This window comes from Microcaecilia unicolor, chromosome 2, assembly GCF_901765095.1.
Source record: "Microcaecilia unicolor chromosome 2, aMicUni1.1, whole genome shotgun sequence".
Classification (NCBI taxonomy): Eukaryota; Metazoa; Chordata; class Amphibia; order Gymnophiona; family Siphonopidae; genus Microcaecilia; species Microcaecilia unicolor.
The window spans coordinates 318,095,663-318,114,490 of NC_044032.1; the positions used below are offsets into that span (position 1 = coordinate 318,095,663).

Below are 18,828 nucleotides of genomic sequence, written 5' to 3' on the forward strand. Positions count from 1 at the left end.
CAGCGCACTTCACAGTGCTTCCCAGTTTCAGCTTGTGCTAGATCAGCAGCACAGACAAGGGCAGAAGATCCAAGATCCCACTGATGACACCAAGGTAAATCAATCCAAGACAAATAGTACAGCCCCAAGGCTATGCAGGACTAGCAGAAACTAATTCTAGGGTGAGCAGCAGACATTTTACCACTGCCTTCAAAACTGCAGCAACAAGGAGCACTGCAGTAACGCAGTGCATGCCACATAGCAAAACCACACACAAGCAAATCAGCACTAAGCATCACCTGGAAAGACTGCTTCGATGTACCAGGTCATCACCCCATACAGAAAGGTATCAAATAGCATCATAATGCCCGAGGTGGTGACGTTATAGCCATCCTCTTGCATAGAGCTCTGCAAAAGGTTATCCCATTGTACGCCGACCCCTTGCTCTTCAAAGAGTGCAAAATACTCACAGCCAAACCCAAAGGCCACGGAGGACAGCAAACTCTGTGGAAGAGGTCAAACACACACAAAGATACAAATATTACTATTCTTGTTTTTGAACGTGATAGATAATGCTCCCCCTTATGTTCATTAGCATATGTAGTTTTGAGCATGCGCAGCAACTTTCAAATCCACGTGTGCTGTCTTGAAGATGAAGTATGTAAGTGCCACAAGACATCTTGGTGGTGCAGGCTCAGAGCACAGCTACATGCCTGAGGGTAGAAATCGTGACTAAATTTAGGCATAAGCCAACACAAGCAACTGTCAAGGGCCCAAGTTCTGAAGATGCCAAATTCCCTGAAGAACAGCTTGCTCCCCTGTGATTTACAGCTGTGGCACTGTAGCCACACAACCCTGTCATACGCTCGGCAGTCCCACTTATAGGTTTCAAAATTTTAAATTTGACCCAGGTGGGAAAAAGGAGAGAAAGGTACAGTTAACTTATCTTGGGAGGAGATGGCATACATTTCCAGAGAAGCATACAATATATTTAAAATGAAATTGTATACATGGATGAAAAACAGAATTTATTTTTATGAAATGTATGCAAACTCCACTTGCTCCTGATAATTTTTCTTCCACCTTCATTTTCTTCCCATCTATGCCCTATAACCAAGGCCTTTGGAGATCTGCAGCAGCATTTCTGGCTTGTAGCTCTGCAGATTTATTTTTAGAGTAAGAGGTGCTGGAAAACTCTGAACTGGAAGAGCTTGGAAAAGTGAGAACTAATTATTCTGAGTCAGCTTATACGAACCACTTACTCAATAGTTCATATGTTGACAATTAAAAAGGCAGGGGTAGACATTCAGCCTGAGTTGAATTAGACTGTACCTGGGGTGGACTGACCACTGGGACAATAAGGCAGTGCCCAAGGGCCCAAAGCAGTAGGGGGCTCACTAGCCTCCATTTATTTTAATCACTTCTGATAGGTGGTTAGGGGCCCATGATCCTTATTGCCCAGGGGCCCAGATCACTGTCTGTCCACCCCTGGACTGTACCCAAGCATCAGAACTGAATGTGTGAGTCTCAAACAGCCAGTGAAGTTATCTGGGCACTGCTGTTATTCAGTGTCAACACCTGGATATCTATCTGGCCATAGTTAGGGCAGCTATTTAGTTTAAATCATTTTTATTGGTTGTAACTGACAGATAAAACAGTTCCTTGTCCAGAATAAAATGATACATAGAATTGTCAACCAACAGGCTAAATCAACCTTTCAAAGTACAGTTTGGTATTTGCATTTTCTCCCCATCCTTCCCCTCTATTGACCCTTTGGTGTTCCCTTTGTCTAAGCGCATTCTAATCTTATAAATGTAACAACAAACCATTAATTGACAGACATCTGTCTGAGTGCTTCCAGAATAAACTCCTTTAGTTAACTTCAAATTATATAGGCTCATGACTCATTTATATCTGAGGGAGCGCTCTTATCTACCTCCCTACCCTATCCATCCCTCCCTTGCCCTACCCTATCCACCCACCCCTTTATTCCAGAACATACTCAGTTGTGTTTGTAGTTTAGCACACACATAAAGTCGGCAGTTAAGGAAGTGGCATCTCCCCTTACTCATGCCTACCCGGTTTTCAGTAGATATGGTACTATCTTTACTGCTATCCATAGCCCCTCTATTTAGTATTGACTAAGCCCATGGAACAATGTGGAAGCTTCAAAAATTCAGCAATAGGCTTTGTGCCTTAACCGGAAGAGTAATCCAAAGCATTTCCCATTGAGCTTTAAACCTGAGACCCGCGGGGCTTTCTAAATCAGTCACCCCACACCTGTCTATTCTCATTTGTCGCACCATTTGTGCACGCCATGTCTGTAAGGTGGGTATTTCTTTTGCCCTCCAGAATTGCAATATTGTGGTTATTCCAAAATATATGGCCATCTTTGCAAATGCCCTAAAACCCTCAGTGGCCTCTGCTGTTAGCTTAAAGCGGTTAAATAAAATTAGGGGATCATAAATGAGGGTGCAATTCCACAGTTGGTTTATTCCCGCTATGATCTGCCTCCAGAACCTCCCCACCAGGGGGCAACCCCAGAACATATGCCCCAGAGAAGCCGCCCCCTGATTACATCTGGGGCAGGCTCCTTCAGTATCAAAACCCGCTCTCCGCGCTCTGTGAGGGGATATGTGTGTTCTCAACAGCCATCTATATAACCTCTCTCTCTGGGGTATAGAAAGTCGTTGCTTATACATAGTTTTCAAATATGATCTACATTCTTCCTCTGTAAATGTGCAGCCCAGATCCCCTGACCATTCCCGTGCAATCTGTCTGAAATCTAGTTCTGCTGTTGTGTCCTTCAATTGTCGATGATGGAATCTTAATGGTATTGAGAGTTGCGCTCCCAGAGTAAACTCCTCTGAGAGAACCTCCACCACATCCTCCGTGAGGTCCGTCCACTCTAGGGAAGCAACATAGTGACTCAGTTGATGATATGCAAATTGATATGTCGGGGGGATCCCGTACCTGGTCTGGAGCTCTGAGTATGAGAGAATTTGTCCCTGTTCCGTGACTATGTGTGCCAGGTATATCATCCCTTTCTGCGCCCACCTACTAAAAATGCTAGCCCCTTGGCCTAGAGGGAACGCCGGGTTATCGCATATGGACAGCCAGGGGGACGTTCGGGCAGAGAAGTGATATCGTCTACACACCCATCTCCACGTTTCCCTGAGGGACTTCAAAAGGGGGTGCCTTCGGAATGCTCCAATGGGCATTGTCGTCCCAGAATGAAGTAGGTGACTAAAGTGTACGTTTGGGAACATCGACGTCTCCACTGGCATAATGGAAAACTCAGATGTCCCTCGATACCAATCATTTATGTGTCTCATGGAACTTGCGATTGCCAGGAATTTGATGTTCATGAGTCCCATGCCACCCCCCTCCCTTGGGGCTGTCATCAAATGATATGGAATTCTCGGTTTCTTCCCCTGCCAGAGGTACTTTTGAAGTAGACGTTGCAAAGACTTTTCATCCTTGCGTTTTAAAAACAATGGCAACTGTTGGAAGACGTATAGCCATTTGGGGGCAACCATCATATTGAACAGCGCTATTCTACCCCAAATTGTAAGTGGTAATTCCCTCCACATAAACAGCTTATTTCTAGTCATCTCCATCAACGGGCCTATGTTCTCTTTATATAGGGAGGCCCCATCTCTAGTTATGTACACTCCTAGATATTTCATTTTTGTTGTCTCCCATCTAAGTGAAGTCTCTCCTTGCCAGTCTAATTTTATGTCACTATCCATGGACATCGCGCAGGACTTAGAGAGGTTAAGGCCAAACCCTGATAATTGCCCGTACTCCTTAATCAGTGCCAGGGCAGTCTTAAAGGACTCTTGCGGGTTAGTTAATACCAGTAGGACGTCATCAGCATAAGCTAAGGCTCGAACTTCTTGTTCCCCTAATTTCACCCCCTTAATTCCTGGGTCTGTATTTAGTAGGCGTAATAATGGTTCTAATGTAAGATCAAACAAAAGTGGGGATAGAGGACAGCCCTGTCGCGTTCCCCTACCTATTGGGAACCCCTCTGAAATCCCCCCATTTGCCGTGACATGGGCTTCCATACCGGAATATAGGGCCCCTATGATTTGCTTCATTTCTGCAGGGATTCCTATCCAGTCTAGTATGCAAAACAGGAAGGTCCACTCTACCCTGTCAAAAGCCTTTGTGGCATCTAGGCTCACCAGTATCCCAGGGATCTCCCCATGCCGACACCTTGCCATTGTCAGTAAAACTCTTCGAATATGTGTCACCGAGTGCCTTTTAGGGATAAATCCCACTTGTGTAGGTTCAATCACACTGGGCAGACACGCGTTGAGCCGAGTGGCCAGGATCTTTGCTAACAGCTTGATATCGACATTAATCAATGAGATAGGCCTATAGGATTCGGGCTCCTCCTCACATTTCCCCGGCTTCAACAGTAGTGATATAGAAGCAGTGTTTTCATGCAATGGGAATCTTCCCCCTCGAATTACCGCCTGATGATATTCAAATAATGGGCATAGCAACTGGGGCTGAAGTATTTTGTAAAATTCTCCTGAATACCCATCCATCCCGGGAGCTGAGAAAGACTTTAGCCCTTTTATTGCTTCAGACAGTTCTTTAAGCTGAATGGGGGCCTCTAGACCTGTTATTTCAGACTCTCCCAATTTTGGCATTTTTGCCCTACCGAGAAAGTCATTTATAGGGGCCTCCGTGGTTGGCCGATTGGCCCTGTAAAGGCTACTGAAATGCTCCTGTAATATTTGGAGGATCTTATCTGGGTCATTAGTAAGGCCTCCCTTCTTTTCCTTCAAGGCCGATATTGTTCTATTTCCTTCCCGCTTTCGAACTATCCGGGCCAGCATACCCCCTGCTCTGTTTCCATATCGATGGAACTTGTATTTTTGGAAAGTTCTGTTCTGCAATGTTCTTTCATGCAATAGGGAGTTTACTGCGGCCTGTATGGACAGATAAGCCTCTCTAGTAGTCTCGGATTGCCGTTCTATATACTGACGTCTAGCATTCAGTAGCCGTCTATTCAATTGTAAAAGGCTAGCTGCATTCTTTTTCCGTTTACTTGCTACATATGCTATTAGATCCCCCCGCAACACTGCCTTTCCAGCACACCAAAACAACTGTGGGTTCGTTTTGTGGTCTTTATTGAACAACTCATATTCTTCCCATTTTTTCACTAAGAATTTTTGAAAAGATTTATCCTTTACTAGGTGGCCGGGGAACCTCCACCGTCTGGTCGGCTGAAAGCCTCCTGGGGCCTCCAGCTCCAACCATACGGGGCTGTGGTCAGATATCAAAACCTCCTCTATTTTCGTGTCTCGTGCACAGTGAAACAAGGTTGCTGAAATAAATATGTAGTCTAATCTTCCCCATGTCCCATAGGCCCTGGACCGGTGTGTGTAATCTCTTTGATCCGGGTGTAAATTTCGCCATGCGTCCACTACAGATAGAGAATTGGTGAACTCACTTAACATCATTGATCCCCTCCGGCCTTCCGCTCCCCTGCCGCCCTCCCCCGAATAATCCATCTTGGGGTCTATGGATATGTTCATATCCCCTGTTACAATCAGGTGCTTGTCTTCGTATGGTATCAGCCTCCTCAACAACCCGGGGAAGAAGGAACTATCTGGAGGGGTAGGAGCATACACATTCAGTAAATATAACTCCCTCCCTTGTAACCATAACTTAACCAGAAGGAATCGCCCTTTGGGATCGTGGAGGATCTTTTCTGCCTTACAGGCCAGTCGGCGATGAATACATATTGCCACTCCTCCCCTTCGCCCGTCTGGGGATGCATATATTACCTGTCCTATCCACCCCTGTTTAAGTTTTTCATGCTCTGCTGCCGTCAACTTTGTTTCCTGCAAACATGCTATCAGGCTCATTTTCAAAGCACTTAGCCTCCCAAAGTTCCATAGAAACCTATGGAACTTAGCCTCCCAAAGTGCTTTGAAAATATGCCTAATATGTCAACATTGAGGTGTTTTAAGTGTGCTAGAATCTTTTTCCTTTTAATGGGAGACGTGATGCCACCCACATTCCAAGTGACTATTTTACAGTGTGTGATTGTGTAGATTTGCTTTTATTCCAATATGTATTCTTGAAGAACTTAGCCCCTGGGTCCCAGCCCTTCCCCAGTGGCTTTATACTCTTTCCTTCCTCTATAGACACACAATTCTTATGCATTCCTTCTTTTTGCCTAACCCGTGTGTGTGACCTTATTCTTTTAGCTCTGGAACACCCTCCCCCCCTGAGACCTTGATTCGTTCCAGGTCTCCGTCTTCCCCTCCCCGTATCCCTCCCATTGCCTGATCCCCCCTCCCTTCCAGCCCTTGTCATGACTTCTATGCTTCCAGGTGACATATTGCCGCTATGAAGTTTCCCCTCCCCCCCCCCACCCCCTCTCCCCGTTCTTAATGGGAGCTCCCCCCCTTTTTTGATCGGGTCAGTTCTAAAATGGCCCTTGAACATGTAAACTCCCTTCACCAATAGTCTTGTCAGTCAAACATATATTACATTATCACTTTATCTATGTAACTCCAGTAAATGTCTCACACAACCTGAGTAAATCACATCATCGAGTCTTTCTCTTATACTTGCAAAGGTTACGCAGGTCATCATCAAGAGTCCTCTGTTCTCACAGTCAGGTTGGTGCAGCATCCAGTGCCTGTAATTCAGTGTCTATAAATTGTTGAGCCTCTTGGACTGATTGGAAGGAGCGCCATTTGTTTTCATGCTGGATCTTTAAAACAGCTGGGTAAAGCAGCAAGAATCTTGTTTTCCTGTTGACCAATGTCGTGCAAAGCGGATTAAATCTGCGCCTTTGTTCTTGCACTCCTGCGGAATAATCCTGAAATATTCTTATCTGGTTTCCGTCATATCTCAAGGTGTCTCTCTTTAGACGGAAGCCCCTCATAATTTCTTCTTTGTGCAAGTAATTGTGGACTTTGATTATCACCAATCTGGGTCTTTGTTGTCCTTGCTGCCATCGGCCTAGTCTGTGTGCCCTTTCAATGCACAGTTCTCCGTAACTATCAGACAGAGCCAGTTCCTTTTTAAGCCATTGCTCCAACACGTGTCCCAGGGTTTTTTCTGGAATTGCTTCTGGCAGGCCCACAATTCGCAAGTTGCATCTTCTTGCTCTATTCTCCATGTCTTCGATCTTGTCTTGCTGTGCTTTGAGTTGCTCTACCATCCGGGTTATATCCTGGGTGTTCTGTGCTCTGGTATCTTCCAGAACAGATATTCTGCTTTCCGCTTCTCCCAGCCTCCTTACCGTTTCTGCCATATTAGCTTCCATAGTGCTCATTTGGCGTTCTAGCAAGTCAAATCTGGGGTTAAGTGCAGCACTTACTGCCATAGTGATTTGGGCCAATTGTTTTTCAGAAAAGTCCCCAAGTTTTTCAAGTTTTCCTTCCGCCATTTGTGCCCCTGCGGGTACAGGAGAATTTTTCCCCTTGTCGTATTTGGTGCCACTTCTAGTTGTGCCAGCAGATTTAGGCCTCAGGTACTGCTCCATGCAGTCTGTGTTTCGCTCTGCGTTGAGTTTTATGTGCCTGCACTGCGAGGTTGGCTCTCTTATCTGGAAATGTCCGATGGACCGAGGACCCTATGTCCAATGTGCACTGTTGTTCCACCTTCTGTAACAGTTTAAATACTATGAGCAGGGTAACGTTCTCTTTGATTTGATTCTTTATCCAACGTATACTATAGAATCAATCTGCGCTCAGTTCTTCACCCTTGCTCGCAGTTGTCTTATCTATGGAGTTCCGGGTGATTGTTTCAACAAATTCTTTAGCTTACCCCAGTCACCATTGTGTCACTGCTTCTCTGTTACACTGTGTTTGACTTATTTTCCCTTCCGGCTGTGGGAATGGTGAATGACCGGGCTAATGACCTCTTCGAGTCGGGGGGGAGCAGCAGGGAGGAACTATCGCTCGGTTGCCTCTACTTTTACCGGCTGTCTCTGCTTCTGCGCTCGTTTCCTTACCAGGCCGCCGACTGCCGCTTATTCATGCTGCCGCTTATTCCTCTGCCCGCTCTGAAATTCTTTCCGGCCGCCATCTTGAATCGCGGCGCACGCGGTGCAATTAACTTCGGCCACGGTTTCGTGGGGCACATCAGCGGGTTCCTGCCTGTGTCTCCGTGCTCTCGGGGACCTTATGCAGCGTTGTTTGCCGCGGGTAAGCCCCGGTAGGCGGGGGGATGAGAGGATCCCTCGTGCGGCGTTGCGGAGCTCTCTAATCGGCGGCCATCTTCCCGCTCGGCTCCGCCGGAAGTCCCTAGGGCAGCTATTTATATAATCCTACATGGCCAGATAGTTATCTGGGTACTGACACTGAATATCCACCTAACTCCTCCCCTTAACCATCTTGGTACTGAGCAGAGAGTGCCGTAATGGTCTGTGTGCTGATATTCAGTGGTCCTCTCCAGTTAAATATCACTGAATATCCGCAACTGGGTGGGAAGAGCTATTTAACTGGGCAGGAGCCTTTCCTGCCCAGTTAAATCATGATGAATGGAGGCCAGGCAATTTTCAAAGCCCTTCGCCCTGTTAAATTGGCCTCTCTAATAATTCTCTTCCCTACCAGGCTACAAGAATTGCACAGGCTTTCCTAACACGCATATGCTAAGCTGGATTAATAGAGGGGATCCCAGAGGAAAGCAGAATGTGTATATTCAATTTCAAAATGTACATGTCCTATTTTTGTCCTTGCTTGGCCGCCAGCACAAATACATACAAAGTACATGGATTCTTTTAGTGTACATACCTTTCGGCTGCTAATCTTGAAAAGAATACTACTTGGTCAGTTTCTATTTGAAATTTTATAGAGGCTTTCCACATGTAAACCCCATTGTTACCTGGTGTCCAGAAAAAACAGGACCCCTTACATACTTACAATTGTTTAAATATTTAGTATGACCTTTAAAAATACTTTAGTATATGGGGGGGGGGGGGGGGGTTCTTAGTCAATTCGTAACTTGTGTTCTAAGAGTTCTCCTTCAATCTTGACATATTCAAAAAGTCTTTGACGCCACTGAGCTGATGGCTCATTGAATTCTGGAGTTTCATTCAGTGGCGTAGCCAAGGGTGGGCCCGGGTCCACCCACTTTGGTTCAGGCCCACCCAGTAGCAGCACACCTATCATGTGGCTGGCAGGGATCCCCAAGCCCCACCAGCCAAAAACTCCTAACAACTGTCCCTCCTGCCTACCTTGTAAATAGTAGATCTTCACCTGCAGCGAGCAGCGACTGATACATACTGTTCACACTGGCCCTACAGCCTTCCCTCTGATGTATTCCTGTCTATGTGGAAACAAATCAGAGGGAAGGCTATGGGGCCAACATGAGCAGTGTGTATTAGTTGCTGCCGGTGAAAATCTGCTATTTAAAAGGTATGCGTGGGAGGGGGGTATGTTTGAGAGACCATATGGTATGCAGGCAAGAGAGAGAAGACCAAATCACTTGTGGGACAGGACGGAGTTCTTCTGCCCACCCATCTTGGGCTCAGGCCCACCCAAAATTGGGTGTCTGGCTACGCCCCTGGTTTCATTAATTAAGAGTTCAACTGTTGTGAGCTCGATACACTGGAGGTCCATCTTGTTCAAAAATATAGTATCAGGGAATGTCTCTTGAATATTGCGTTCAGTTCTGGTTGCCGTAGCTCAAAAAAAGATATAGCGGAATTAGAAAAGGTTCAAAGAAGAGCGACCAAAATGATAAAAGGGATTGAACTCCTCCCATATGAGGACAGGTTAAAGAGGTTGGGGCTCTTAAGCACATAAGCATCACCATACTGAGAAAAGACCAAGGGTCTATCAAGCCCAGCATCCTGTCTCCAACAGTGGCCAATCCAGGCTTCAAGAACCCGGCAAACTGCCCTCCCCCCCAAGAAAAAAAAAAGAAGAAGAAGAAGAAATTTTTAATAATGTTCAATGGACTTTTCCTTCAGGAATCTGTCCAAACCCCAATTAAACTCCGTAAGACCAGCTGCTGTCACTACATTCTCCGGCAACGAGTTCCAGAATCCAACTACACGCTGAGTAAAGAAAAACTTTCTCCTATTTGTTTTAAATCTACCATATTCTAGCTTCATCCTGTGTCCCCTGGTTCAATTATTGTTTGAAAGTGTAAACAAACGTTTCACATCTGTCCGCTCTACTCCGCTCATTATCTTGTAGACTTCTATCATATCCCTCCCCTCAGCCACCTTTTCTCCAAGCTGAAGAGCCCTAATCTTCTCAGCCTTTCCTCATAGGGAAGTCGTTCCATCCCTTTTATCATTTTCGTCGCCCTTCTCTGCACCTTCTCCAATTCCTTTATATCTTTTTTGAGATGTGGCGACCAGAATTGGACACAATATTCGAGGTGCGGTCGCACCATGGAGCGATACAATGGCATTATAACATCCTTGTGTTTGTTTTCCATCCCTTTCCTAATAATACTCAACATTCTGTACGCTTTCTTAGCCGCCGCAGCACACTGAGCAGAAGTTTTCAACGTCTTATCAACGATGACTCTTAGATCCCTTTCTAGGTCTGTGACTCCTAACGCAGAACCTTGCATGACATAGCTGTAATTCGGGTTCCTCTTACCCATATGCATCACTTTGCACTTGTCAACACTGAACATCATCTGCCACTTGGACGCCCAATCCCCCAGTCTCTTCAGTTTGGAAAACAGACAGCTGAGGGAGGATATGGATTGAGGTCTATAAAATCTTGAGTGGTGAAGATTGGGTAGAAGTGAATCGATTTTTCATTCTTTGAAAAAGTACAAAGACTGGGGGACACTCAATGAAATTACATGGAAATACTTTTAAAACAAATAGGAGGAAATATTTTTTCACTCAACAAATAGTTAAGCTCTGGAGCTCTTTGCCGGAGGATCTGGTAACAGCGGTTGGCGTATCTGGGTTTTAAAAAATGTTTGTACAAGTTCCTGGAGTAAAAGTCCTTAGTCTGTTATTGAGATGGACATAGGGTAAGCTACTGCTTGCCTTGGGATTGGTAGAATAGAATGTTGCTACTAATTGGGTTTCTGCCAGATACTTGTGATCTGGATTGGCCACTGTTGGAAGAAGGATACTGAGCTAGATGGACAACTGGTCTGACCCAGTATGGCTATTCTTATGTTCTTATATCTCAAATTTCAGGCAGAAGGTTTTGCTGCAACAGGCCTTTTTAGAGTTATTTGGAAAAGTTGGGGGGAGGGGGGGGGTCACATTTTTTCCAGACACAGTGTGCATGCATCTTATAAAATTACTCTGGTGATTAAGACAAGTGCATACAATTAGCATACAGGTTTTGGCATGGTTGGGGTGTAGTTTGAGTGCAGCATGGTGCAGTGATAAGTACAGACATAATGTCCGATATTCAGCACTAATTAACTGGCCAGGAATGGCTCCCAGCTGATTAAATATCGTTTAACTGCTATCCGTGAATATTCAGTGGGAGATAGCCTATTATCGCTCGTTGAATATTCGCAGTCAGCACTTAGCAGATAACCGGCTATATCGCGTGATACAGCAAGCTATCTGCAAATATTCAGCACATCACCGGCTAAGTTTGGCGGCCACATTGGGCCACTAAAATAGCCAGCCTATCTTTGGTTGGTTTAAACTTAACCAGCCAGCGCTGGCCAAAAATAAATCAGATATTCAATGCCTGGCCCAGCACTGAATATCAGCCCCAGAGGTTAAAAAATACACATCTATATATATTTCGGCTGCACACATTTACACCAGCTCCCAATCTGGTGTATATGTAAGCAACCACATTTTAGCTGCAGTTGTTGCAGGTTTTGTAAAACTATTTTACAAGGACACACTGGCCTCCCAACCTAAGTGTATATGTATGTCAATTTAGATATATAAATCAGCACCTAGGCTTTCTAGCATCATGTACGTTGTATGCAATAAACCTTTCATGATATCAACTCACAGCAAACAGTTTGATTGGGAAGCTCACGAATTTCTGCCAGGCCACACAGAGCACATAGGGCAAGTAGAGAATGAAGTAGATAATCCCTCCACAGGCAGTTGCTAGGTTTGCCCTGGAGAACAAGGTGCTGATCAGGAAACACTGCGAGATGGTCACCATGGCAAAGATGGACAGGAAGGCAAAGACCACACCGGGGTCACTGTATGGAAGCAGATTCCCCATCTGCAAGAGCAGAGATCAACAGGAATTACACATGTAATACAGCCACATTAAGCATTAGAGAAAACGGACGACTATTCCTGTGGTGAACTATTAGAAGATTCACAGAGCTTTTTCTGTGATTTTTGATTACGGTTAATAATAATAACAAAAATGGGATATAGCTCATTTTGATTTGTTTCCTACCTAATGAAGCATATAAACTGTGCTTTTTGTGGCCATCGCTCAGCAGATCTGCAGTGCAGAGACATTTGTGTTAGCAACTGCAAAGCACAGTTGAAAGAATCCGGAGTGTGTGTTATTTATATTTCATTATTGATAAGGTGCTTAAACTGTACAAAAGATTAGAGAGCCATCTCCACAGAGTTCACAATCTAAGCAGATACCTGAGGCAACAGAAATAAAGGGATTTAACCTATTGTTACAATGCATGACGGGGGGTGGTGGAAGCAGGATTTGAATGGAGCAGATCTTGCACAAATTCACTCACTGAGCATGAGATAGCAGCCAATCTCTCACCTTCAGAACCAGAACCAAGAGGGCAGCACTCATGAGCAGGGGGATGAAGCTGCTGATGAACCAGCTCAACCACAGGATGCTGTTGTTCAGCCCCATGATCCTCATCGTCTCCTTCAGACGAGTTTCCTTCTCATACACGATCCCTTTGATGATCATTGCCACAGAGTAGATCCAAGCCAGGATCATAAAGAGAGGCAGGGAGCGACTCATGATTCTTAAAAATCTTGGAACGGAGGAAGAAAGACATTTTGTTTAAGTCAATATATGAGAAAGCTCACTGTTCTCTGCTTCCTTGTTCTCGGGGCAAGTCAGCTTACGTCAGAGGAACTAAAGAATGGATAAAATACATTTTGTTCACTCAGTTGACCAGTCATTGACCTCACTAGAATATTCATCAGAGGGTACAACGGATTACTTGATAATGGCATTTTTAAAGCCCAATGCATAAATCAGTTGCATTTATTTCCAGCCTTTGAGGATCACAAATGGGTAAGGACCCGAGGCAACATGGTTTCACTACAGGCAGGTCTTGTCAGACCGATCTGATTAATTTCTTTGACAAGGAGGGGCATAATCGAATGGGGCGCCCAAGTTTTCCTGAAGGCGTCCTTGCAGGACGTCCCCATGAAGGGGCGGGGAAACCCGTATTATCAAAACAAGATGGGTGGCCATCTTTTGTTTCGATAATACGGTCGGGGAGTGGAGGAGTGGCCTAGTGGTTAGGGTGGTGGACTTTGGTCCTGGGGAACTAAGGAACTGCGTTCGATTCCCGGCACAGGCAGCTCCTTGTGACTCTGGGCAAGTCACTTAACCCTCCATTGCCTGCCGCATTGAGCCTGCCATGAGTGGGAAAGCGGGGTACAAATGTAACAAAAAAAAAAAAATCTCAACATTTAGGTCGACCTTAGAGATGGTCGACATATAAAACAACATATTAGGTATTTAGGGATAAATATTACCCGTAGCCTTGATGAACTCTTCAATGCTAACTTCCCAAATAAAATGCAGGAGTTGTTCAGTGAATTAGAGAGATGGGAGGGGCTCAACTTGTCCTGGATGGGGCAGATAAGCGTGATCAAGATGATATTACTGCCTAAACTCCTATATCTATTTATGGCCTTACCGATAATCCTGCCAAAAGGGTACTTGCGGGGTATGCAAAGAAAGCGAATGATACATACCTGTAGCAGGTGTTCTCCCGCTCAGTTGAATGACAAGCAAAATGAGTAAAAACGCAACTCCAAAGGGGAGGAGGGAGGGTAGGTGAGAACAATCAGCCTGCTGTCCTCGGAGAACACCTGCTACAAGTATGTATCATTCGCTTTCTCCGAGGACAAGCAGGCTGCTTGTTCTCATGACTGGGGTATCCCTAGCTCTCAGGCTCACTCAAAACAAGAACCCAGGTCAATTGAACCTCGCAATGGCGAGGGTATAACAGAAATTGACCTACGAAGAACAACTAACTGAGAGTGCAGCCTGACCAGAATAAATTTGGGTCCTGGAGGGTGGAGTTGGATTTAAACCCCAAACAGATTCTGCAGCACCGACTGCCCGAACCGACTGTCGTGTCGGGTATCCTGCTGGAGGCAGTAATTTGATGTGAATGTGTGGACAGATGACCACGTCGCAGCCTTGCAAATCTCTTCAACAGTGGCTGACTTCAAGTGGGCCACCGACGCTGCCATGGCTCTGACACTATGAGCCGTGACATGACCCTCAAGAGTCAGCCCAGCCTGGGCGTAAGTGAAGGAAATGCAATCTGCTAGCCAATTGGAGATGGTGCGTTTCCCGACAGCGACCCCTTTCCTGTAGGGGTCGAAAGAAATAAACAATTGGGCGGACTGTCTGTGGGGCTGTGTCCGCTCCAAATAGAAGGCCAACGCTCGCTTGCAGTCCAATGTGTGCAACTGACGTTCAGCAGGGCGGGTATGCGGTCTGGGAAAGAATGTTGGCAAGACAATTGACTGGTTAAGATGGAACTCCGACACCACCTTTGGCAGGAACTTAGGGTGAGTACGGAGCACTACTCTGTTATGATGAAATTTAGTATACGGAGCATGAGCTACCAGGGCTTGAAGCTCACTGACCCTACGAGCTGAAGTAACTGCCACCAAGAAAATTACCTTCCAGGTCAAGTACTTCAGATGGCATGAATTCAGTGGCTCAAAAGGAGGTTTCATCAGCTGGGTGAGGACGACGTTGAGATCCCATGACACAGCTGGAGGCTTGACAGGGGGCCTTGACAAAAGCAGGCCTCTCATGAATCGAACGACTAAAGGCTCTCCAGAGATGGCTTTACCCTCCACACGATAATGGTAAGCACTAATCGCACTAAGGTGATTCCTTACTGAGTTGGTCTTGAGGCCAGACTCTGATAAGTGCAGAAGGTATTCAAGCAGGTTCTGTGCAGGACAAGAACGAGGTTCTAGGGCCTTGCTCTCACACCAAACGACAAACCTCCTCCACTTGAAAAAGTAACTCTTTTTAGTGGAATCCTTCCTAGAGGCAAGCAAGACACGGGAGACACCCTCAGACAGACCCAACGAAGCGAAGTCTACGCCCTCAACATCCAGGCTGTGAGAGCCAGAGACTGAAGGTTGGGGTGCAGAAGCGCTCCGTCGTTCTGCGAAATGAGAGTCGGAAAACACTCCAATCTCCACGGTTCCTCGGAGGACAACTCCAGAAGAAGAGGGAACCAGATCTGGCGGGGCCAAAAAGGCGCTATCAGAATCATGGTGCCGTGGTCTTGCTTGAGCTTCAGTAAGGTCTTCCCCACCAAAGGTATGGGAGGATAAGCATACAGGAGGCCGGTCCCCCAATGGAGGAGAAAGGCATCCGACGCTAGCCTGCCGTGGGCCTGTAGTCTGGAACAGAACAGAGGCAGCTTGTGGTTGGTCTGAGAGGCGAAAAGGTCCACCGAGGGGGTGCCCCACTCTCGGAAGATCTTGCGTACCACTCTGGAATGGAGCGACCACTCGTGCGGTTGCATGACTCTGCTCAGTCTGTCGGCCAGACTGTTGTTTACACCTGCCAGGTATGTGGCTTGGAGAAGCATGCCGAACTGGCAGGCCCAACGCCACATCCCGACGGCTTCCTGACACAGGGGGCGAGATCCGGTGCCCCCCTGCTTGTTGATGTAATACATTGCAACCTGATTGTCTGTCCGAATTTGGATAATTTGACAGGACAGCCGATCTCTGAAAGCCTTCAGTGCATTCCAGGCCGCTCGGAGCTCCAGGAGGTTGATCTGCAGATCCTTTTCCTGGAGGGACCACAGTCCTTGGGTGTGAAGCCCATCGACATGAGCTCCCCACCCCAGGAGAGACGCATCCGTCGTCAGCACTTTCGTGGATTGTGGAATGGGCATCCCCAGTTCAAATTGGTCCGAATGGTTCACCAGTGCAGTGAAGTGCGGCAACTGGTGGAGAGGCGGATGGCATCTGCTAGATTCCCGGTGGCTTGGCACCACTGGGAAGCTAGGGTCCATTGAGCAGATCTCATGTGAAGACGAGCCATGGGAGTCACATGAACTGTGGAGGCCATATGACCTAGGAGTCTCAACATCTGCCGAGCTGTGATCTGCTGATACGCTCTTGTCTGGGAAGCCAGGGACAGGAGGTTGTTGGCCCTAGCTTCGGGAAGGAAGGCCTGAGCCGTCTGAGTATTCAGCAGAGCTCCTATGAATTCCAGAGATTGGGCTGGCTGGAGATGGGACTTTGGGTAATTTATCACAAACTCCAGCAGCTCCAGGAGGTGAATAGTGCACTGCATGGACCGGAGAGCTCCTGCCTCCGAGGTGTTCTTGACCAGCCAATCGTCGAGATATGGGAACATGTGTACTCCCAGCTTGCGTAGATACGCCGCGACCACCACAAGGCACTTCGTGAACACCCATGGGGCAGAGGCGAGCCCAAAGGCCAGCACACAATACTGAAAGTGCCGTGTGCCCAGGCAGAATCTGAGATACTGTCTGTGAGCTGGCAGTATCGGGATGTGAGTGTATGCGTCCTTTAAATCCAGGGAACATAGCCAATCTTTTTTCTGAATCATTGGCAGAAGGGTGCCCAAGGAAAGCATCCTTTGACCAGGTATTTGTTCAGGCCTCTCAGGTCTAGGATGGGGCGCATCCCCCCTGTTTTCTTTTCCACAAGGAAGTACCTGGAATAGAGTCCATGCCCTTCCTGCCCGGGTGGTACGGGCTCGACCGCATTGGCGCTGAGAAGGGCGGAGAGTTCCTCTGCAAGTACCTGCTTGTGATGGGAGCTGAAGGATTGAGCTCCTGGAGGACAATTTGGTGGAGGGGAGGCCAAATTCAGGGCGTATCCGCACCGCATTATTTGGAGAACCCACTGGTCGGAGGTTATTAGAGGCCACCTTTGGTGAAAAAATTTTAACCTCCCCCCAACTGGCAGATCGTTCAGTACGGACACTTTGATGGCAGCTATGTTCCCGTGGATCCAGTCAAAAGCCCGTCCCCGGCTTTTCCTGTGGAGGCGCAGGGGGCTGCTTAGGCGCACGCTGTTGACGGGAACGAGCACGCTGGGACTGTCCCTGTGCCTGATGAGGCCTTCGGGCCGGTTGGGTGTACCTACGCTTGTTATAGGCGTAGGGCGCAGCCTGCCTGGCCCGGGAAAAACGTCCACCTGCTGAGGTGGATGCTGAAGGCGGCCGGTGGGAGAGCTTGTCGAGGGCGGTTTCCCGCTGATGCAGTTGGTCCACCAACTGCTCAACCTTCTCACCAAAAATATTATCCCCCCGGCAAAGGGACGTCGGCCAGTCTTTGCTGGGTGCGGTTGTCCAGGTCAGAGGCATGCAGCCATGAGAGCCTGCGCATCACTATACCTTGGGCCGCAGCACGAGATGCCACGTCACAGGTGTCATATATACCCCTGGACAGGAACTTTCTGCACGCCTTCAGCTGCCTGACCACCTCCTGAAAAGGCCTGGACTGCTCCGGCGGGAGCTTGTCGACCAGGTCCGCCAGTTGCTTCACATTATTCCGCATGTGTATGCTCGTGTAGAGCTGGTAAGACTGGATGCGGGTCACGAGCATGGAGGATTGGTAGGCCTTCCTCCCAAACGAGTCCAGAGTGCGAGACTCCCGCCCCTGGGGCGCCGAAGCGGTATCCCTCGAACTCCGTGCCCTCGTGAGAGCAGAGTCCACGACCGCCGAGTCATGAGGCAATTGAGGCCGCATTAACTCTGGGTCCGAGTGGATCCTGTATTGGGACTCCGCTTTCTTGGGGATGGTGGGATTAGATAATGGTCTCAACCAGTTCCGAAGCAGTGTCTCTTTGAGGACATTGTGCAACGGCACCGTGGAGGACTCTCTAGGTGGTGATGGATAGTCGAGGACCTCGAGCATCCCAGCCCTTGGCTCATCCACAGAGACCACAGGAAAGGGAATGCAAATAGACATATCCCTGACGAAGGAGGCAAAGGAGAGGCTCTCAGGTGGCGAAGGAGTGGGGTCGGAGGGAAGGCCCACAGACTCCTCTGAGGAGAAATATCTGGGGTCCTCCTCCTCCCCCCACGAGGCCTCTTCCTCGGTGTCAGACATGAGCTCCTGCAGCTCAGTCCTCAACCGGGCCCGGCTCGACGTCGAGGCACCGAGGCTTCGGTGGCGTCGTCGAGCGGTGGACTCCCGCGCCGGCGGGGATGAAGCTCCCTCCATCGACGACGACGGGGACTCCACCTGCGTGGCCGTCGAGACCAGGGGCGTATCTGGACTCCGGCGGTAGGGGGGGCCAGAGCCAGAGGGAGGGGGCACATTTTAGCCCCCCCCCCCGCCGCCGAGCCCCCACCGCCGAGCCCCCACCGCCACCAATGACTCTCTCTACCCCCCTCCCGCAGCCAACCCTCCCCCGCTGCCGTTCTTACTTTTGCTGGCGGGGGACCCCAACCCCCCGCCAGCCGAGGTCTGCTTCCACCTGCCGCTGCCGTAAAAACTTCTTCTTCAGCCGGCGGGGGACCCCAAACCCCCGCCAGCCGCCCCGCGGTGTTTAAAATTCATCTTCGGCCTCCGTGGCCGTGCTGCTGTGATAGGCGCTGTTGAAATCCACTTCGGAGTCTGACGTCGCAGCACGTACAACGTACAACGACGTCAGACTCCGAAGTGGATTTCAACAGCGCCTATCACAGCAGCACGGCCACGGAGGCCGAAGAT

At 48.1% G+C, this 18,828-nt stretch overlaps 1 protein-coding gene across 1 annotated transcript in view; it reads right to left on the minus strand.

Annotated features, from left to right (window-relative positions):
• The window catches only part of ABCA1 (ATP binding cassette subfamily A member 1), a 706,841-nt gene that overhangs the window by 397,315 nt on the left and 290,698 nt on the right, over window positions 1–18,828 (minus strand). The window contains 3 exon segments of the mRNA XM_030194329.1: window positions 279–483; window positions 11,925–12,146; window positions 12,663–12,885. Of these exon segments, the coding sequence (XP_030050189.1) occupies window positions 279–483; window positions 11,925–12,146; window positions 12,663–12,885 (650 nt within the window).